General features: G+C 53.4%; 1 protein-coding gene across 1 annotated transcript in view; it reads left to right on the plus strand.

The window, feature by feature from the left end:
* Window positions 1–22,137, plus strand: part of JDP2 (Jun dimerization protein 2) — a 41,575-nt gene extending 19,438 nt beyond the window's left edge. Inside the window, exons 3-4 of the mRNA XM_081226904.1 lie at window positions 11,999–12,103; window positions 21,023–22,137. Coding sequence (XP_081083030.1) covers window positions 11,999–12,103; window positions 21,023–21,208 — 291 coding nt within the window. The 3' untranslated portion in view covers window positions 21,209–22,137. The remainder of the gene's footprint in view (window positions 1–11,998; window positions 12,104–21,022) is intronic.
* Window positions 22,138–22,818: the final 681 nt, after the last annotated feature.

Below are 22,818 nucleotides of genomic sequence, written 5' to 3' on the forward strand. Positions count from 1 at the left end.
GTGGTGGCTACTCTTCGTTGCGGTGCACGGACTTCTCATTGTGGTGGCGTCTCTTGTTGCGGAGCACGGGCTCTAGGCACGTGGGCTTTCAGTAGTTGTGGCACATGGGCTCAGTAGTTGTGGCTCACGGGCTCTATAGCGCAGGCTCAGTAGTTGTGACGCATGGGCTTAGTTGTTCTGCGGCATGTGGGATCCTTCCCGGACTAGGGCTCAAACCCATGTCCCCTGCACTGGCAGGCGGATTCTTAACCACTGCACCACCAGGGAAGCCCCCAGGGTCTCATTTTTAAGGCATAATTTTATCTAATCTGTTTTTTAGAAAAAGCAAGAGCCACACCCATGCTCATACCTATTAGTTATCAAATCTAACACTTTGGAGAGCGCTGCCAAGGTGGCGTCTGGTGCCAGGTTAATCTATTTTGCATAGATTTCAGAACAGAGCTCTTTCTGCTACTTCTCTTTACTGATGAGCATCCTGAAAGTGCAAGGCAAACTGAAAAAAACATTATTTACATATGTGTGTGTATGTGTATATATGTATACACATACATACACATAAACACCGTTTGTAACTACTGACCTGTGTGTGCAGGGAAAACATAAGACAGGAATAATCTGGATCTTGAAGCTGTCAGAAACCTGCAAATGTCCCTCATAACCTCTGAGTTAAAGATTTGGCATCAACCACATCTTAATGTTCTCACTGAATGACTATAATAAGTATATGATACAATTTGAGCCTCTTAATAAAATACCACCTTTATCTATTTAGTATATTGCAGTATCCTTTGAAGAAGAGACTTCTGCTGAAACCCATCTGAAGTCCACTGGTTTACATCAGCACTATTCAAAGTCGGGTGCACAGACCAGCTGGCATCTGGGAACATGTGAGGAGCACAGACTCTTGAGTCTCACCCTAAACCTACTAAAGCAGACTCTCTAGAGGGCAGAGCCCCCCAAATCTGAGATGTAATAAGCCCTCCAGCGGGTTCTGATGCTCTCAGAACTGAACGTCCCTTCCAGCTCTGACTGGCAATGATTCTCTCTGAGAATGGCTACTAGGGTCTAAAGCCACATTTTTCTCCAAACCTATCTCAGGCTTCCTGGAGCAACCCGCATGCCATGATGTGGTACCTGAATCTGTGTTAGGCAGGGTTGTTCTCTGAGTCTGCAAACACCTTAGCGTTTCCAAACCAGTTATTTCCAGGTCTTGAGATGCCCCTGCTGCCAGCATGCACACCCGAAAGGACTTTCCAATTAATTAAGCAGCCGAGCTTGTCAATAGGCCAGCTCCTTTATCGTTTTAGAAGGGAGAATCAGATAAACTGTCCTGATGCCAAAGGAGCCTTCATTTGCTGAATCTGGCCCGGAGTCTCAGCAGCTCTGGTCTGAAAACTGGGGCAGGGGGTTGCTCTCTGCCCTCCCCCCCCTCATCTGTCTGGGTGCTGTGAAACCCCTCCTTCCCCCCCACCCCATGAACTTTAGCTGCATCCGTTTCATTGCATAAGTCACGCATGGTGAAAATCACCCTTCCATCCTCCAGGCCAGGCATCTCTGGTCGTGAGTTCCTTTGACCCTTGTCATCTGTGTGGGATTCTTATTAGCTGGCGTTCTGTTCCCTTGAAGTAGAGGTCGCCCTTCTGCTTAGCGATTTGTTGTCTGTGCCTTGTGCCTGAAAGAAATTGGCCGAAATCTGTATTTCAGCTGCCCCCCCTGCGTACAGATTCAACAGAACCGCGTTGGTGGAGAAGAATTGAGCCAAGGACCTTGTTTTTCACCTTCATGATGAAAGACAAATGACTTCCAAGGCTTTAATAGGGTGATGGCACTTGAAATGTTCTTCTACTTTGGCCAGCTCGGGACTTTCAGAACAGCCCTGTTCATAAATATTCTTTGCAACAACTGCATTTTCATTTAATTGTAGACAGTCATTTTGCAGGAGCTCTTGTCTCTGTTTTTTTGTTGTTGTTATTGGTTTTTTGGGTTTTTTTTTGTTTTTGCCCTGGTGTAATCAAGGCATGCTACACTGCTGCTTGTTGGTGCTGTTGTTAAAGACCCAGTTTCAACTGTATGGTTAACTCTTTCTGAGAAGGAAATGGATTTTTCCCTGCCAGATATATTCTGCTTCTTACCAGTCTTTTGGGGGTGGGGAGAATCTTGTGGGGGCCACGATTTCTCTCCTTTTCTCATCTTTTTGAAGTGAATGTCAATTGGGCAAGAAAATTGATCGATTGACTAGTGGGAAGCCAAACCTCCCTAAACCATAAATATGAAACGGGCCTGTAATAGACATATTTCAACAAAAAAGAGCCATCATTCTTCAAAGAGCTCTTGTCCACAGAAGGATATCCTGGCAACCATTGTCCCTCTTCTCTTCCATGTTACGTTTCTGCCGGAGCCAAGGTGATTTTTCCTGTCTCCTGGCCTCCCCCTCACTTTTGCAGTAACAGTGTTTGCTCTTCGCTTAACAGGGCGGTCCACAGATGGCTGCCACCCTGCCCAGCTGGCTTTTTCAGGCTTTGTTCCAAACACAATGCTGCCTTTTCTTAGCAGTGGAAATGGGCTGTTCTCCACTGCTTTCTGAGAGAATGGCCCTTTCCCACTCTGTGCATATAAACCAGGCCCAAGCCTTGGGCAGCCTATTGTTTTATGGGTTCTCTTAATCCAGGAGAAGGATTTTCTGAGGACCACGGGCGTGAGGGCGGGGGTTGGGAGGGCCGAGGTCCAGAGTTGCTTCCTCTTGCTGAGACGTGAGCACTCAGGTCAGTTTGGATGGATCCCCCATGGATCTAATGCAACAAGAGTGGGGGCAGGCTTTCAGTTTGTAAAGGAGGTATTCCCTGCTTCTTTCCAGAAAGCAGTGGTGTTCTGGTTGGTCTCACTGCTGTCTGACCCAGAGACCTGGGCAGACTCACTCTACGTCCCTGAACTAGAGTTCCCAGGCCTGCGGATGCAGCAGGAATCAAGGATCTCTAGGTCTTCTTAGTTCCAGAACCTCAGGATGGAGCTTAGTTTCCAGCCCTGCTGCTCCCCACGCTTTCCTGCAGAGACCCAGCGCACTGAGCCATTGCTTCTCCACCTGTGCGTGCCCCCAGCCGGGAGAGCCGAGTGCATCGTCTTGGCAGGTGGAGCCACTGCCTCTGCCAGCTCTTGTTCAGAGCCTTCAACTGGTGGTTGGCTGGGCTGGAGCTTTGAGTGGACACGGCGTCCAGATGTGTGGGTTTGTTCATAGGTGAAACTGTTGGATTACAGCCTGGCATTGGGAGCAGTTGAAAAGGGCACTGGACTGGGAGTCAGGAGTCCTGGCTTCTTGTCCAGGTCACCAGCTCTGTGGATCAGGCCTCCCTTGAGCAAACATTTATTGAGTGCTACTGATGGCCATAAACTCTACAAGATGCTGGGCACACAGAAAGTCAACAAGACATGGACTTTGCCCTCATGGAACTCCCAGTTCAGTGGGGGCAGAAACTGAGGCTAGTATATAGCACAGTAGAGGCCAGGATAAACTCAAGTTTCCATGAGAGCCCAGAGCAGAGGGACACCTCCCCAACTTGGAGGCGATGAGAATCAGGGAGGACTTCCTGTAGGAGGTGATGCTTGAGCTGAAGGTACAGCGTGAGAGTAAGCCAAGGGGACAGCAGAGGCAAAGGCATGAGGCCAGGGAAGTGTGAGGTATAATAGAGGCTCCAGGTTGCAGGAACATGGCGTGTAGGGTAGGGATAGATAGGAGGTGAGACCACGCCAGGTGGGGCCCAGTCACGGGGAGCCTTGCTGGGGACATTAGGAGCTTGGGCTTTATCCTGAGGGTATTGAGGAGCCCCCTGAAGGCCAACAACTGGATCAGATTTGCATTTTAGGAAGTTCCCTCCAATGGCTGGGATGGAGGATGGTTGTGAAGGGTCAGGAGGCCTCCTCGGAGGTGATGCAGGAGAGAGAGACAGAGGTGGAGAGACAGAGAGAAACAGAGACAGCGAGAAGAGAGAGAGCCTGGAAAGTGGCAGGGGAGATGGAGAGTGGGGAGCAAATCTGAGGAAGATCTAGGATGTAGAATGGGATGGCCTGTCTGGTCAAAACTGGAGATAAGGAGAGGGACAGGTGAGGGGCGAGGCCTGAGTTCCTACCTCCTTGAATGACTCAGCAGTGGTGCCAGGTGGGGTGGAGAATAGAGGTGAAGCCACCAGTTGAGGATAAAGACTTTGAGGGGCTGAGGGACATCTGGATTGAATGTCCAGCTGGCAGTGGAGCTTTTGGTCTGAAAATAAAGATTTGTTTGGCATTTGAGAAGAGGTGGTGGCTGAAACCACACGAGTAGATGGAAACGGTGATCCGGAGGCAGTATGTATAGAGGGTCCCGGGCAAGAGACAGGAAAGGAGAGTCAGAGAAGTAGGAGACCACACAAGGTCAGTGTTGAGCATCCAGGGCGGAGAGAATTCCAGAAAGAGGGTGTGATGCACAGTCGGTGGAGCCAGGAGGCCCAGGGACTGACCCTCAGTGTCCCTTGGGCTTGTCTGTGAGGACCCAGGCCCTGCCCTCCAGCATGAGCCTTGGGGCAAGCTCTCCCTCCCCTGGGCCTTGGTTTCCTCATCTTGGCCTCGGTGTTGCCAAGAGTCCCCTTCCCACACGGCCCTCCCTCTCCCCTCAGTAAAGCCAACGCTGCACTCGTGACCCCTGAGGGTCACACAAGTGAAACCCCAGGGAGTCAGAGCTGGCTGGGGTTTGGGGAGCTCTTGGTCCGGCCCAGTGTTGGAAGGCAGTGTGATGTTTGGGACCTGAATCCCTGTTTTTCCCCAGCTTGGTGGCCTTGGGCAGACACTTTGCCTTGCTTCCTCACCTGTAAAATGAGGCCCCTAGCTCCCACCCTCTAGAAATGTTTGAAGGTTAGGGGAAGTGGGGGCCATTGTGTTTATTAAAGATGAGCCACGGGACGGGAGGTGGGCTGATTGGCCCAAGGTCAGAGAAAAGGGGCAGCGCCGTGACTGGAACCGGCTGTCTGGTGACCAACCCCGCGGGGGTCTGTCTCTTGCCAGGGATCATAAATTAGTAGCCCACGGCCGGGGCAGCCCACAGTTGTGTTTTGTTTGGCTCCTGCAGTGTTCTTTTCAAAATGGAATTCATTGCCAACGTTAAAAATGGGGAGATTTTACCCACAAGCTCACATTTTCAGCTAGACTTGAAAACTTGGAAGATCTGGCCACACTGAGCCCTCTCTGCCCTGGGGCGAGTGGGGGGTGGGGTCCCCTCTGGGGGCCAGAGACCCTCATCCAGCCATCCTCCCTCACCAACCTTGACTTGCTTGGCTCCTGGGGGTGGCTTGAGTTTGCAACGCCAGCCCTTTGACTGACCATTTGTCCTGAATTTTCTTACAGCCTGGCCAACTGTTCACTAAAACTGTCCGGTATTTCATTTCAGCTGAGGTCCATACCTTGGCCGTTCGGAGTGAGAGGGCCTGGCTGGAGAAGATGGGACAGAGAGGAGGGTGGAGTCTCCGACGGCTCAGCCCCAGGAGAGATACCCCGGGGGAGGGCCTGTGCCCTGCGGGCTGCAGGGGGTCAGCAAGGGTGCTGGACAAGGGCCCCTGGCGTTTCCTCATTCCTCCCTGCAGGGGTGGCAGGAGGCAGAGGGGACTGTGGGCCCAGCCTGGCCGGGCTGGCCGAAGTCTTGTCCCTGGACTGGCCCGCTTTGTTGATGTCTGAAGGGTAGGGTGGTGGAGGCAGGGGGTGGGGAGGTTCTGCAGCCCCTGGCTCCGAGCAGCCTGCTTATGTGGGAGAATGTCTGGTATGTTTGGTATCTGGGTGTTTACTTCCCAGGGTGCTCCTGGGTCCCTGGTGTTGAAATGTGGCTCCTCCATGCAGGGGGGAGGGCCCCCAGTGGGCGTGGCCAGGGCTAGATTTGGAGGCAGCAAGGCAGTCACTCCAGGCCTGCCCATTGACAGCTCACGTGCCCTGAAGCACCTCCACTCTGCACCCGCCCCCCCAGGTCTCCTTTTATGCCAGATTCTGCCTGTGGGGGAGGCTGGGTGGGCCCCGGGCAGCACTGGCCTCACCTGGGAAGACAGGCAGGGAAGCTGGCATTTTCAGAGCCCTTCCTGGGTCCCCGGCTCTGGGCTGGGACTTAGTCCCCATGATGACCCTGTGCAGCAGGGCTCAGTGCCTTCCTTGTACAAGTGAGGGACGGAGGCTCAGAGAGGCTGAGTGACCTGCCCAGGAGCACACAGCAGAGCTGCTGAGGGCGACCCAGGCCTCTTAGACCCCAAAGTTCATGCTGATGACCCTGATGCCCTGAGTCTCAGATAAGCCTGCTTCTCTCTGCCCGTGAGACAGTTCTTAGTCTGAATAAGCCTCTCACACCTTCACTGCTCTGCTTAGTGCTGGGGGTTTGATTTGGTTTTTCCCCCTCTCTATTTCTGCTTGTCACCTGCTTTATTGCTCTTTTCTCTATTGCTTTGTCCATGTGAGAGTTTCTGTGTTTGCAGTGCCTGGGGTTAAAAAGTGTCATTGCTCTTTCTCATCCTGTCTTTTTGTGGGTCTCGCAAGATACCTATTTGGAAACGCTTATGAAATGTCAGAATTCAAAATCACATCTGGGTGACTGTTGCCACCGTGTGAGAGCCACGTGGCTGGCAGACGGGGCCTGAGAAACATGACCAGGGTGAGGAGAGGCCCCCCTCCTGCTTTCAGCGCTACACGTTTAATGTTAACTGCGCAAAACATATTTTTTATTTAAAAATACCCAGGTAGGGCTTCCCTGGTGGCGCAGTGGTTGAGAGTCTGCCTGCCGAGGCAGGGGACACGGGTTCGTGCCCCGGTCCGGGAGGATCCCACATGCCGCGGAGCGGCTGGGCCCGTGGGCCGTGGCCGCTGGGCCTGCGCGTCCGGAGCCTGTGCTCTGCAACGGGAGAGGCCACAACAGAGAGAGGCCCGCGTGCCACAAAAAAAACAAAAACAAAAAACAAAAAAAAAAACCCAGGTAGGAAAAAACAAAACGGTCATCGTGCTCAGAGTCAGATGCTTCTGCTGCTGCTTTACGGTCCCATCATCAGGGTGGAGCTGAAAGGGTGGGGGGCTTATTACCTAGGCCTGCCCTTCCAAGAGCAGAAGACGCTCAGGCCCTGGGGCCAAAAGGCCTGGATTCAAAGCTGTCACTGACCTTCTGGACAGCCTTGATATCTTTAGTTTCCTCATCTGTGAAAGTGAGGAAGATAATAGGCCTGTCCTGACTGGTTTACTGAGACCATTTAACCCCCTGGGACCCCTGATACCCGGGACTTTCTACCTGCTGAGGTGACCCACCTCTGTTTGTTCAAGGGCTCTTCTGCATCCAGGCTCTGCCACTTTCCCAGCTGCTCTAGAAGCGTTGCTCCTGGGTAGGCCTTCTCCCCTGGATTACTGGGGACCACCTTCTGCATCACCTGACTTCACAAGGGTGGGACCCTGGTGTCCCAGGCATCTTTCAGTGGCAAGAGGCAGAAACCTTCTCCAGCTCCCTTCAGGCCAAAGGAGGAATTTCCAGGGTAGATTCAGGTGTACCCATCATGGACCCCACGGAGACAAAGCATAGTCAGGCCTCTCCAGGGGTGGAATCAGAAGGACCAAGAGAGTTCCTGTCTGTCCCTCTGTCTGTCTGTACCATCGGCCTGTGGCCATATCCCTGTGTTTCTCTCTCTGTGTCTCTGCCTCGTTCCCTCTGTCTCTCTCCACCCACCTTTGTCTCTCTGTGTTCCTCTGTCTCTCCTCTCTGTCTCTCTCTTTACCTTTCTCTCTCTGGAGCTCCCTCCATCTCTCGGGGTCTAGACAGGGTGAGGCAAGCCAGATGCCCAGGGCACGGCATTTAAGGAGGCACCCACCCTCAGGTGCTGACCCTGCCCTGGCACAAGCCCCAGAGTGAGCACCTCCTGAAATGTGTGCCCTGGGCACCTCGCTCACCACACCCTATCCAGGCCCTGCTTCTCTCTCTGTCACCCGTTCCCTCTCTTTGTCCGACTCCCTCCTATAGCTGAGCGTTTGTTTCTCTCTTGCCGTGTGGTCTCTGCTCACCTCCACACATCAGCAGCCTGATCTTTCTGCTTCTCTGGGTTGAAATTGGTTGTCTAGCCTGTATGCCTCCCAGTCCAGCAGTTCTGTTTCAAATTTCTAGTTGGTGAATACAACCCAGCTTGGGTCAGCCGCTCACACCTCGTCCAGTCAGCTGGGCCAGGGGCTGGGGTCGCCCTGGCCCTCAGCAGGGGCTTGGGACAGGCTCTCTGAGGAGGGACTGCTCAGCAGGAGGGCACCCTTGGCCGTGGATCCCCAGGTCTGTCCCTCCAATGTGAAGGGTGGTGCAGGGCCCCCCCGACTGCCAGAACACAGACAGCTTTGTCCTTGGGCCTTCCTGGGAATTGGGGGTAAACAGAGCCAGGATCCAGTTTGGGAAGAGGGAATGCTATGCTTACTCCACCCCTGCCCCCATCTCATGGTTTTTAAATGTCTTGAGCCTCAAGCTGCCTCTTCCTCCAACATGCTGGATCTCCCCGCTGTATCTGCAGAAAAAGTCATACCTCCCACTTGGGGTCCCCGTTTTCGATGTCTGAGCTGTGGGGGGTGAAAACACTCTGCTGGCTCTCACCCACGCGGGGCCAAATGCTTCAGAGAATCCGGGGAGCGTCCAGGAGAAGGCAGCAGCCTCAACTCTGGGGATGAACAAAGGCCTGGGGGAGGGCTGCGCCAGTCCAGACGGCTCCAATCAGAGACGCAGACCATGCAGGCCCTGCGAGAGGGGCCAGAGTGAGCCCGTGGGGATGGAGAAGGCCAAGGGCACTGCCCAACCTCTGTCTTATTTCCAGCAGGACCTCAGCATCCGTTTTCTATGTGCCCTGTGGGAGGCTCTTAAGCAGCAGCAGGAGGATTTGGGGGAGAGGCAGCACAGTTTCAAAGGGGAAAGTGTGACGATGGGGCTTTGGGGCCATTTCTTGCTTTATTGGGAGATACTAGCCAAGGCATGGGGATGGACTTGGAAGCCGGAGGTGCTGTGGTGCTGGGGGCTTTAGGCTTGAGTGCAAAGCCTGGATCCTTCCAGGGCCTGCTTGGGATTTGTGCACCCACCACAACCATCGGTGGCCTGAACCCTGAATTTTTTTTTTTTTTTTTAATTTGGCTGCGTTGGGTCTTCTTCGCTGCGCTCAGGCTTTCTCTAGTTGCGGCGAGCAGGGGCTACTCTTCATTGCGGTGCGTGGGCTGCTCATCGCAGTGGCTTCTCTTTGTTGCGGAGCACAGGCTCTAGGTATGCAGGCTTCAGTAGTTGTGGCACACGGGCTCAGTAGTTGTGGCTCGTGGGCTCTAGAGCGCAGGCTCAGTAGTTGTGGCGCACGGGCTTAGTTGCTCCGTGGCATGTGGGATCTTCCCGGACCAGGGCTCAAACCTGTGTCCCCTGCATTGGTAGGTGGGTTCTTAAGCACTGTGCCACCAGGGAAGTCCCTGCACCCTGAATCTTGACTCCATCTTTGGTCAATGTGTTTCTGGGGATGGCAGCACCCAATCCCCAAGGTTTGCTGGCCTCCTGCAGACAGAGAGAAGAGGCCATCCCTGGCAGAGACAGTTCCTTATAAGCACTGAAGAAAAGGTTATGCAGATGCAAATGTAGGCAGTCCATCACTTTTATAATTATAGAATCCAAGCCTGTGGCGTGTTTCTCTTGAATTTTTTATTCCATTCATTCATCTGACTAACATTTGCTGTGCCCCTACTCAGTGCCATGTTCTATGCCAGGTGCTGGGGATACCCAGGTCCCCCATTCTCCAGATTAGCAGGGAAGGCAGCTACTACATAAGCAGAGAATTACCGTGGGGTGTGATAGAGACTCTTACAGCGGGGAACTCAAAGTGCTGTAGCAGCATAGAAAAAGCAGTTAATTCTATCTGGGGAGTCCAAGGAGCCTTCCTGGAGGAGGCGGCAATTGCTCTTGAGGGTTGTAAGGGTTTACAAATAGGAAAGGAAGGTCATCTCGGGAGGGCCTGGCTGGCTTGGAGAAGGGTGAGACGTTTGGAGTCGAGAGCAATGGCAGGAGGGAATTGATGTGGCTGCAGAGGCAGGGTGGAGCAGCCCCCCATTCGGGTGTCATCCTGGCCCAGTTGATCTCTTAAACTTCCAGCATTGAGCCTCTTTGCATCTGCTGCTAGCGCAGCTTCCGTTGGCTTCCAGCTTTATGTAGGATGAGGCCCCACGCAGGGGTGGGGTAGGGAGGTGGGTCCTGGAGGACAGAGGTTGTGTCTCCTAGGAGACGGCGGCTCTGCCAGAACCCCAGAACCCTGTGAGCCTGGCAGGGCCCAGGTTGCACACATCACCTTGGCAGTTTGTGGGCAAACCCTCTCGGCCGAGGGGAGATTGCACTGCCAGCCACTTCCTCCAGTTCCTTCCCTCTGCCTGTCGTCACGGTTACCTTGGCCTTGTTGGGGGTGAGGTAGAGGTTGGGTGGAATCAACTTTGTCCGGGTTTCTATTTCCCCAGATGCGGGTCAGCCAGAGGACCTGTCACTTCTGGTTCTGTTTCAAAGGAGGCCAAGGGGCTGGGAGGTGCTTGGGTGCGGCCGTGTTGACAAGGCGCCTCTCCAGCCAGCCTCCCAGGCAGGGTGGGAGTGGGTCAGGGAGAAGCTCCAAGGTGGTGGAGAAGGAGAAGTGGAGAAGTGCCCTGCCAGGGCCTGTGCTGAGGGCCGTGGGTGCTGGTCTCCAGCCCAGGCCCTCGGTCTTGAGCTCCTAGAGCATGCTGGGAGTGCAGGCAGAGAGGCTGTTTATTTTCCTGGCCTGAAGCCCTTTCGGCTGAGACCTTGTTCCAGGCCTCAGGCTGCCAGAAGCACCCGCAACTGGCTTCAGAAGTGAGAGAGTTGGCAACCCTACACTTCTCCAGTGGCCTCGGACTCTAGGCCGTTCCCAGACCAGCTGGTCCTGTGTATCCTCCAGATTCTCCTGGTGGGTAATGGACAGTGAGAGGCATCACGTCAAAGTGATCCTAATGGGCTGGGGCTGTGGTCAAGAGCAGGAAGGTTGAAGTCAGAGAAATCTTGAGTTGGAAGCCTGACTCTACTGTTTCCTTGCTGTAGGGCCTTGGGCAAACTCAGCTGTTGAGCCTCAGTCTCACCATCTGTGAGATGGGACAGTCATAGTACCTTCCTCATCAGACTCTGTAAGGATTACATGACCTGTGTTTAAAGCATTTAGCAAAGTAGGCAACAAATGGCAGCTCTTGTTAATTATCATTAATGAAACAACAATAACTGCAGCTTTGGAAGTCCGTGTTGGTGGGCAGTGAGCCTTCTCCGTCCCATTCTACGGGCCCTGTTTCATGCAGGGTAAACTTCCTCGTGTGTCTCGGGGAGAAGCAAGCCTGGAGACTCCAAAGGCCCCTCTGCCTGTGTCCCAAGCAGGGCACTTTAAGGAGCCCATGGGATCCTGGGATGCAAGTGGGTGTCCTCTGCCATGCAGAGGCAGAGAGAAGGATGGACCCAGGTGAGGGGGCTGCGGAGATTTTTCCATCACCAGGGGATAGATCTGAGGGTTTGGAAGGACCGAGAGGGAGGACGATACCTCAGGGAGGTGACAGTGGGGCAGAGGGTGAACTCAACACTCGTGCCCGAGGTGTTCTGAAAGGGAGTGCCAGGGAGCCGCTGGCCTGGAACACAGTGCCCAGAGGGCTTGGACCAGGCAAGAGAACAGACTGCCACCGCCCATGGGGTGTCAGCTGTGTGAGGAGAGCACCAGGCTCTGGGCCTCCTGAACTCTGGCAGAACCCAGGTGGCCCTGCCCTCCTGGGGCACTGACTTCTCCCAGGGACGCCCACCCACTCCGAGAGCATCCTCGGGCCGGCTGGGAAACGCTGCCATCCCACCCGCCAAGAGGCCAGCGGGCTGGCAGCGCGGCTCACTCACGGCGAGATGTGGGTTAAGTTGTCCATCTGCTGGTCCGAGCGTAAGGAGGGAAGCTGTACGCCAGGCTTGCCTCAATGTCTCATCCATGGCTCTTTGCCCTCACAGCTAGACGAGGAAGAAGAGCGAAGGAAAAGGCGTCGGGAGAAGAACAAAGTCGCGGCCGCCCGATGCCGGAACAAGAAGAAGGAACGGACGGAATTTCTGCAGCGGGTGAGCAGGGCAGTGGCCAGGGGGGACCCCGGCCTTGTCCTTCAGTGGCTAGTGTGCTTATGGACCGGGAGACGCCATCAAATGCCTGCAGAATCAATGTGTACTCGCTGGCATCTGCCCAACCGGCCTCGACCCCTCTGCCTTCCCTGCCTTCTCTCCGATGCCCCCTCCCTGAGCCAAGACGCCCAGGGGCAGCCAGAAGCCGTTCCGCCCACCCAGCTCCCTGGACCACCAGAGAAGGTGGGAGGAGCCAAGATCCCCCCCTCTAACTGAGGTCAGACCCGCGGTGCTGATGGGCCCAGAGGGCCCAGGACTGGCACTACCCATGCCGGTGCTCTGAGAGCTACCGGAGTTGTCTGGCGTGGGTGCAGATGACGTCAGTGAGAGCTCCCTGCACGTGGGCAGTGGACGTAGCGATGGGGCAGAGAAAAGTTCCTCCCTCGCGTGCGGGAGGCTCTTCTGGCTCTGCCTCCCGTCCGCTTGGCCTCAGCCCCACCGAAGCTGACCCCCGAGCTCTTGGCTGTTGCCTCTGGGACCAGAGGTCAGCTCTGCGTGCCAAGGCCAGTGGAGGGCCGCCTTGCCCCGTGGCCCTCGGAGCACATCCCTGCCCTTTCATTTGGAATGTGCCAAATAGGCCTTCCCTGCTCCTCAAAAACGGTAGATGGCTGTGAAGGGACATGACCAGAAAGCTAATTAGTCCAAGCCGGTGGTCTCCAGCCTCCCCACCCCCAATCCCTTGTTGATTTCTAAATAACGATAGTAACATCATAGAATAATAACATCACAGGTCAGGCTCCCTTCTACAGAGCGCAACCGTTAACACTAGTTGCTAACGTGTGAAGTGGGGCCCTGTGCAAAGCGCAGTGTGCATATTAGCTCATTTTATCGGCATAATAACTGTATGAGGTAGGGGCCTGCGTTATTCTCTGTCTGCACATGGGGACCCTAAGGAAGGCACGGGGAGTTAAGTAACTTGCCCAGGTCCCTCAGCAGCTAAGCGGTAGAGCTGAGATTCGGCCTGAGGCTAACTTCACAGCATCCATCCTCAGCACTCTGCCCTGCTGGCTCTCATTCATTCATTCATGGGTTTGTTCATTCCTTTGTTCATTCATTCTTTTGCTCGTTGATTGATTTGTGGACAAGTAGTCTTAAGCATGTACTGAGCGCCCAGCCCTGTGCTAGGTGCGCTGGGGACACACAGGAAGGACCAGTTGTGGTCCGTCCTGTGGGAGCTGGAGAGACAAGGCCGGGCTGGACTGAGTTTCCTCTGATGCTGGGGATCTGTGGGTCTCTTCTCATGCTTGCAACAAGCAGAGAGCAAATCTGAGATCCTGGGTGTGTCAACACCGTGGGGCTGTGTGTACACCTCCGGCTGTGAGCCTCTAGGGCAGGGGGAAGGTCAGTGGAGGCGGAGTTAGACTCCTAGAGCTGGGAGCCCCTTGGAAGAGATGGTGGACCAACACCAGGTGGGACGTTTTCAAGAAATTTCTAAGACATGGGTCTCACATAGGCCTTTAAGATAGATGGAGTGTCACACCCCTCATTTCCAGCCCTGAGTGCCTGTGGAGTTGGGCGAGGCATAGCAGGGAACAGAGACGTCTCACATCCCATCCCCGCCTTCAAGGGCCTGTCAGCCAGCCAGCAGGCAAGAAGGCCCACGTGAACGCACACCAGTAACACACGAGTACAGCGAATGGTCAGCGCCGAGTGAGCGGGGCTCGCTGCTCCGCACACCCCAGTAACACCGGCTGAGCACCTACTGTGTGCCAGGCATTTCCCGTATCTCGTTTAATCTTATAACATTCCACTGAGCTAGACATGCATGATCCCCATTTTAGACACGGACCCGTAGCGCAGAGAGTCAGGTTACTTGCCTGAGGTCACACTGCTAGTGTGCGGTGGAGCCGGGACTCACCCAGCCGTTCGCTGACCCATCCGTCCATCCTTAGTGCTGAGTGAGTGGCCGCCACACAGTGGGCCTGCAGGCCATGGCTGCAGTGGGGTGGCAGGCAGGAAACAGGGATGGGATATGTGCTGAGCGTTAGGTTGGGCAAGCGCGGCGGGCTGTGAGCACAGACGGAGGGGCCCTGTCTGAGTCTAGGCTGCGGAAAGACCGCTGATTGAGACATAAGACAGGAGCGGGAGCCAACGCGTGGAAGGACAGGGCTGGAGGGGCCAGTCACCAGGAAAGCCAAAGCAAAGGCCAGAGGCAAGAGGCGTTGTTTAAGGACGTGGTGAAGGGAGTGAAAAAAATACCAGTGTAGCTGGAGTGTACAGTCCATGGAGAGAATAGGGCCCCAGAGCCTTCACCTGTCAGGTACTCCCTGTTCTGGGTTGTCTGGGGCAGTCCCGGTTTGTGCCTGTTGGCCTGGCCTGGTTATTGATGGCACATTCTTTCACTCTCTCACGTGTCCCTGTTAGGATGATGAAGTGTGTTGGTCATGGAGAGCCATGGGAGGGTTTCGGGAGGAGAGAGATACACCCTGTCGCTGTGGCTGCAGCGTGGGGCACGGAATGGGGAGCCGAGAGTAGAGTGGGAAGACCGGTTGTGTGGCGGTGGTGCTATATCCTGGTGAGAGGAGCAGGCAGCTGTGGACCAAGAGAAGTGCAGGCCTCGAGGAGGGAGGTTTCCGGGAAGTCTGTCGGGGCTCAGGTCCAGCCCCCCTCATCCCCACGCCCGCCTCCTCCCCTCTGGCCTTGGAAGCAGAGGCCGGGTGTGAGGTTTAGGGCGTGAAGTCAGAAGGCTGTGTGCACAGTCAGTACCTGAAGACATGGGGGATTCTCTTGTAATTAATTAATTAGTTTGTTTGTTTATTTATTTATTTATTTATTTATAACATCTTTATTGGAGTATAACTGCTTTCCAGTGTTGTATTAGTTTCTGCTGTACAACAAAGTGAATCAGCTGTATGTATACATATATCCCCATATCCCCTCCCTCTTGCATCTCCCTCTCACCCTCCCTATCCCACCCCTCTAGGTGGTCACAAAGCACCGAGCTGATCTCCCTGTGCCATGCGGCTGCTTCCCACTAGCTATCTATTTTACATTTGGTAGTGCGTATGTGTCCATGCCACTCTCTCACTTCGTCCCAGCTTCCCTTTCCCCCTCCCTGTGTCCTCAAGTCCATTCTCTATGTCTGCGTCTTTATTCCTGTCCTGCCCCTAGGTTCTTCAGAACCATTTTTGGTTTTAGATTCCATATATATGTATTAGCATACGGTATTTGTTTTTCTCTGACTTACTTCACTCTGTATGACAGACTCTAGGTCCATCCACCTCACTACAAATCACTCAATTTCGTTTCTTTTTATGGCTGAGTAATATTCCATTGTATATATGTGCCTCAGCTTCTTTATCCATTCGTCTGTTGATGGACACTTAGGTTGCTTCCATGTCTTGGCTATTGTAAATAGAGCTGCAGTGAACGTATTGGTACATGACTCTTTTTGAATTATGGTTTGCTCAGGGTATATGCCCAGTAGTGGATTGCTGGGTCGTACGGTAGTTCTATTTGTAGTTTTTTAAGGAACCTCCATACTGTTCTCCATAGTGGCTGCATCAATTTACATTCTCACCAACAGTGCAAGAGTGTTCCCTTTTCTCCACACCCTCTCCAGCATTTATTGTTTGTAGTTTTGTTTTTTTTTTTCCTTTGAGGTACGCGGGCCTCTCACTGTTGTGGCCTCTCCCGTTGCGGAGCACAGGCTCCGGACGCGCAGGCTCAGCGGCCATGGCTCACGGGCCCAGCTGCTCCGCGGCATGTGGGATCTTCCCGGACCGGGGCACGAACCCGTGTCCCCTGCATCGGCAGGCGGACTCTCAACCACTGCGCCACCAGGGAAGCCCTGTTTGCAGCTTTTTTGATGATGGCCGTTCTGACTGGTGTGAGGTGATACCTCACTGTAGTTTTGATGTGTATTTCTGTAATTTATTTTTAACACGTCAAATATTTACAAGGCTCGGAGGTACAAAGGTATATGTATGTGTATGTGCACACACACACACACACGCATATATATATATACATACGCATACACACATATACATATAATGTAAAAAGTTACCCTCCCATTCTTGACCCCTGGACACTCAGAGCCACCCTGGGAGATTCCTGTAGCCTCTCAGAGTTCACCTGCCAGGACCAGCCACAGCCCTGAAGGAGGCAGACCTTTGTGGGGGTCAGATCCACGCCCTGCAGGCCCCAGGCCACTTCCGCTGCCTGCATTCGGGAGCGGCAGCCCCTTGGCTCCCCACGGCTATACAGCCGGCCTCTGTAACCCCGCTGTGCCTGACATAGCTCCCTGGGTGTGGCATCAGTGACACAGTCTCACACCCTCACAGCGTTCCTTGCTCTTCAGAGCCACTCTCTCCCTGATGGTCACAGTGACTCAGGAGGAGGCAAGGCAGCCCCATTCCACTGACTGGCATCTGAGGTTCAGAGGGATGAAAGTTGCTCAGCGTCACATGGTGGCCGAGTCAGGACCGGAGCCCAGAGCTTCCTCTGTGGCCCAGCACTCTGTTCAGGTGCCCAGGCTCAGGGACTTGGGAATCCTGTTCACAGCAGTGTAGTTGGCCAGTGGCAGCGTCAAAATGTTAACTCAGACAGGGCTTTTGGGCTCAGAAGTCTGTACCAGGCTTTTTTTTTTTTTTTTTTAACAGGAAGAGTTGGGAAGTAGAGCCCTATTTTAAGTTCATTAGGGTAACTTTTAAAAATAATAGAGTCAGAGAATCTTAATGCTTAAAGTCCCCTGGGCCAATCGTTATATTTTAAGGGGGAAAATGAGGTCCGGAGAAGGGAAGTGACTAGTCCAAGGGCACACAGAAGGATGCCCAGCCCCTCACCCTGTGGGTTTTTTTTTTTTTATTAATTAATTAATTTTTATTTTTGGCTGCTTTGGGTCCTTGTTGCTGCACGCAGGCTTTCTCTAGTTGCGGCGAGTGGCGGCTACTCTTCGTTGCTGTGCACGGGCTTCTCATTGCGGTGGCTTCTCTTGTTGTGGAGCACGGGCTCTAGGCGAGCGGGCTTCAGTAGTTGTGGCACGTGAGCTCAGTAGCTGTGGCTCACAGGCTCTAGAGCGCAGACTCAGCAGTTGTGGCGCACGTGGCGCACGGGCTTAGCTGCTCCGTGGCATGTGGGATCTTCCCAGACCAGGGATCAAACCCGTGTCCCCTGCATTGGCAGGTGGATTCTTTATTATTTTTTTTTTAATTAAGTTATTTATTTTTGGCTGTGTTGGGTCTTCGTTTCTGTGAGAGGGCTTTCTCTAGTTGCGGCAAGCGGGGGCCACTCTTTATCGCGGTGCGCAGGCCTCTCCCTATCGTGGCCTCTCTTGTTGCGGAGCACAGGCTCCAGACGCGCAGGCTCAGTAGTTGTGGCTCACGGGCCTAGTTGCTCTGCAGCATGTGGGATCTTCCCAGACCAGGACTCGAACCCGTGTCCCCTGCATTAGCAGGCAGATTCTCAACCACTGTGCCACCAGGGAAGCCCAGCAGGTGGATTCTTAACCACTGCGCCACCAGGGAAGCCCCGTCAACCTGTGTTTTTTCTGCTCCTTTCACTGACCACCGTGGAGGAGACAGAACCTCCTTCACTTGCATTAATTCCATTCTGAAACAACAAATGGTTTCATTTTCTCTAGGGCAGTAAATATCTACCAGGGGCAAAACGATAAACAGTGCTTCCCTGGTGGCGCAGTGGTTGAGAGACCGCCTGCTGATGCGGGGGACACAGGTTCGTGCCCCGGTCCGGGAAGATCCCACATGCCGCGGAGCGGCTGGGCCCGTGAGCCATGGCCGCTGAGCCTGCGCATCCGGAGCCTGTGCTCCACAACGGGAGAGGCCACAGCAGTGACAGGCCCGCGTACCGCAAAAAAAAACAAAAAAAAAACGATAAACAAAAATGCAAGAAGAGTTATTCATTTCATACTTAAGGTGTGAAGATCCTAGCACCACGTTCCTGAATTTATTAGGAAAACAGATCAGGTAATTGCTGTTCTAAAACCACAAACCACTTCTGCAATCATGGTTAAAAAAAAAAAAATTCCTCTGAGCTCAACTTATACTTACACATTAAATAAATACATAGCACCAACGAATAAAACAGAAGAAAATAAAATGAAAAAGCAGTTAGTTACAGTCTGATAGCCAGACTGTCAGAGGTCAGGATAGTCCATGAGGTACCCATACATTTTCAAACCAGCAAAATATCATGCCATTCCTATGATACATGCACAGGGAAGCAAGTTGCCACATACACACTTGGTCTTTTTGTGCGGTACAGGTGTTCACGGGTAAGGTGGGTTTGACATGCAGTCTTTTCAAGGACAAGGATGTGTGTGCAGCGCTGCTGGACCCTGCCCCTTGCATGTCCATTGTAACTTCCATTCACTGTACAACCCAACTCGTTCCTTGCCCTCCCCACTGCTCTCCAGAGCAACTCCCTCCTCCCCGCTTCCTTGGATACCCCCCACCCCAGGCTCAAGGGCAGCGCTCCTCCCATCTGCCCATTCTGCAAATGCAGGCAGTCTCCAAGACCTGCCAAGTTTTCTTGGAAATGGCCTCCTCCTCTGCTTCTCCTCCTTCTTGTCTTCATATTCCCTTGCTCATGGCTTAAAGTAAAAATTCCGTAAGCCTCCCTAACCCTTCAGTTTGCAAAATGCTTTTCCCATGTGCAGTCATTTAATCCCCAGGATCATCATCTTTTTACAGATGAGATAACTGAGGCTCAGGGAAGTTAGGAAACTTACTCTTGACTCTGATTCCAAACCCCACCAGCTTTTCTGCTTCTGGCTATAAATCCACCTTCCCAGCTTTGTACCCTACTATATCCTAAAGTGACCTATGGTCACAATGGAGGATTTTTATCTCCTAAACACATCTTAAGCTTTCCCATGTCTGCGTCCTTGTGCACTCAGGGCTTGCTTCTTGAAATGCCCCCCACTCCTACCGACTTTCTCTGCTCAACGAGAGTCAACCCATTTTTCAAACCCAATGTCAGATCCGGCCATTTAGCCCACTCTCTCCTGGTCTTCTAGACCCTGGATGGCTGATGGACACATGATAAGCTCTTCCCTGCTCTATAAATCCTTCTTCCCCTTAGAGTGGAAGCTGCACAAGATCTGTGTTAGGGGCTCATGGGCCTCTGGACCCCCTAGAGCATTCACTGTACACAGCAGGTTCTCAGCACACGCTGGTGGGTGGGTGGATTGAACCGAAACTCCTGGAGGCAAGAGGCTCAGAGGCTTTGAAGTTGGAGCTAAAACCTTGACTGGGGGGAACCACATGGTCAGAGACATTCCCAAGGTCACCAGGTTGTAGACCCAGTGAGCAGGCAGCTAAGATGGGCACCCACCTGCCCCAGACTCATGGTTTCACGTGGGGTCTCTCCTGGCCCTCAGCAATGCTCTTCTCTCGGAATTTGGAGAACCATGGACCAGGCCAGCCTCCCTGTCGCACTTTATCCAGCTGAATCCAAAACCACCCTAGCTGGCTTTTAGTATTTTCCCCCTGAGCACTTTTTCCTTCTTTGAGGCTGTTCTCCCTCAGCGTCTGGTCATGAGGACTGTACATCTCAGCAGTTCTGAGTCCCCAGCCCTGGGCTGCCTCCGCAGAGATGAGCAAAAGGAACAACTCGGTCAGCCTGGCTGGTGTGGGGAAGACAGCAGCCCTGGGGCCCTGGAGAGCCCCGAGGGAGGCTGTCCGGCTGGGCCCCCAGGCGGGGCCGCTCAGCCCATTGCAACCACAGCCCACACTCGGTCTGATGCAGGTGGCCCGGCCTTGGCACTGTGGACATTTTGGATTGATAGTTCTTGTTGTGGGGTCCTGTGCATTGAAGGATATCTGGGATCATCCCTGATCCCTACCCACTGGATTCCAAGACCACCCACCCTCCCCAGCTGTGACACACAAAAATGTCTCCAGATATTGTCAAATGTCTCCTGGGAGGCAAAAATTGCTTCTGGTTGAGAATCACTGGTCAACCTTTGCTGGCCCTTGAGTAAATTCCAACCTCCAAACTGGTTATAAGTTTTGAGACAGAGTCCAAGAAATATCATTCCGGTGCCTCTGTATTTTCCTGTGCTGACCCCCAGAGCCTTGAATCGGTGCGCCCGTCACCTGTCATCATGAACAGGTGAACCCCCCAAATCAAATCAACGCTGCTTCCTCGCCCTGCAGCCCCTCCAGCTGAGCTGGAAGTTCTCTGGAAATCTCACCTGAGGTCCATTTAAAGCCACAGTTTGGATCCAGAAGGATGACTTCTGGATTGATTGCCTCCCAGTGGGCAGAGATTCTAGATATCAGGGGATAAGGAAGAGGCTGTTTAAATAATTATAGACTAATAACCAGGAAGCACATGTTTTAGGAGGAATTACGTGACCACACTGGGCTTGTGGATCCTACAGGCCAGTATATCCCCAACATACATTTATCATACATAAAGCACCTTGCCATTGCACTGCCACCGCAGGCCACCTTTAACCCCTCCGTGGACCCTCCATGCATCTGTTCTGATCCACTTGGCCTCCATTCTTGTCCCACCCTTTGTTTCTTGTGCAAAGGCCCTGAGGCAGGAGAGTATTTGGCATATTTGAGCAACAGCAAGGAAGCCACTGTGGCTGGAGTGGATTGAGTGGGGGAGAGAGGTGGGACATGAACCAGGCTGGCCCCAGGATATAACCTGGGTTCATCCCACTAGCAACACAGGCCAGTGTCACAGGTGTGACGGGCATGGCCTAAAGAAAGTCAGTCACCCCGGGGGACTCAATAGCAGATTCTGTGCTTCCTCTAGTGGGAAACTGGCAGACAGAAAACAGGCAAACGCCAGCCTGCTGTGCCCTGTGCCTACCCAGAGGGAGAGTCTCTGCCTGGAGCTGGTTCCCAGTGAGAGCCTAAAGCCACGTGTCTATTTTGCACGCAGGAATCCGAGCGGCTGGAACTCATGAACGCAGAGCTAAAGACCCAGATTGAGGAGCTAAAGCAGGAGCGACAGCAGCTCATCCTGATGCTGAACCGGCATCGCCCCACCTGTATTGTTCGGACGGACAGCGTCAAGACGCCCGAGTCGGAAGGCAACCCGCTGCTTGAGCAGCTAGAGAAGAAGTGACCGTGGGCTTGGGAGGAGGAGGAAGAGGAGGAATAGGAGGAGGAGGAGGAGGAGGGCACCAGAGGGCCCTTCCTTAGTGCATGAAAAACTTTACAACAAGGCTCAGCACAGCCAGTAATTAGTGGGGCTTTTTTGTGAAACTCAGATCGGCCACGTAAGGGGAAGAGCAGGCTGACGAAACCCAGAAGGACCCAGCGCTGAGACCAAAGTAGACTTGAGGGTGGGGCTGTCCTGCTGGGGCCCAGCTCAGATGAGGCAGGACAGAGGCACCCAGGCCGGAGAGACGCCCAGCCAGGCAGCCTTGGGCACTTCTCCGGCCTCTCCGCCAGGCCACCTACCCCAGGGACCTCCGAGCAGCCAGGAAAAGCCATGAGTTACAACCAAACACGGCTGAGGATGGAGCTGAGTAACACTGCCATCTGCCTGCCCCAGCCCTGACCCCTGACCCTGATGCGAGGCCGGAGAGGGCCGTGATGCGGGGCCCAGTGCGGCCTTGCTGGGGAGTAGCAGCCGGGTGCACCCTTGCTGGCCCTGCTGGAGTTTGCTGTGGGCACGAGGCGCGGGCGCCCTTCCAAAGCACATACTCACTGAATGTTTACAGACTGGCTGTCCTGGCAGGGCTTTCAACTGCACATGTTTTTTATCTTTCTTTTTTTTTTTTTTTAATATTTTTTACAAAAAAAAAGATTTTATACAAGCAATATATATATGGATTTCTATAATCACTCGATGTGATACAGTATAAATATGTTATGGTTTGTCTGTTACGAACAGATATCCAGCAGTTATGGCCGTTGTGTGTAACTCCTAAGTACTGTAGTCTCTGGGTGTTGCGGGGTGTCCGGGGAGGGGGTGGGGTGCGTTTCCATCCTGGTAAACCCTTCATAGTACTCAGTCCTGTATCGCTCAGTAAACGTTACTCTTACTTACCCAGCCGCCTCTTGTGGTGTCTGCCTAGGGAATGGGGTGCAAGGCACACTTGGTGACCTCCCAGTGTGCAGTGTCGGAGATGTTTGGAGCATCTGCCGTGGGCCCTTGGTTTTCACAACAGCCCTCCCAGGTAAGTATTTACATGCCCATTTTATAGATGAGGAAGTCGAGGCTCAGAGAAGTTAAATCTGCAGTACTTACTTTGCTCATTCACTCAACAAATGTTTCCTGAGTGCCAGCTGGGTGTGTGCCAGGTACGCTACAAGGGGCTGAGTAGTCCCTGGGGAATAAAACAAACCTAGGCCCTGCGCTTATGGACCTGACAGTCACGAGCTAAGTCCTGTGTGTGCTCCATACACTGTCTCTGTTCATCTTCAGAACAGCCTTATCAAGGAGCAGCCATTGTCCCCATTTGTAGATGAGGAATTCTAGGCCCAGGGAGTTTAAACTTGCCTTGTTGAGGACTTACTGGGTGACCAGCATACATAGTCTGATTCACTTCTCTCAACAGCACAAAAGAGGCATCATTACCCCCATTTTAAAAATAACTGAGGCTCAGAGAGGGTAAGTGGTTCATCCAAGATCACCCAGCTAGTGAGAAGCAGAGCTGATGCCTGAACTCTGCTTCCAAAGGCCCGTGACTCTCTCCACCTGTGGCCAGCTGACTGTGTGATTGTCCC

Source organism: Mesoplodon bidens (genome assembly GCF_964165515.1).
Source record: "Mesoplodon bidens genome assembly, chromosome: 3".
Taxonomy (NCBI): Eukaryota; Metazoa; Chordata; class Mammalia; order Artiodactyla; family Ziphiidae; genus Mesoplodon; species Mesoplodon bidens.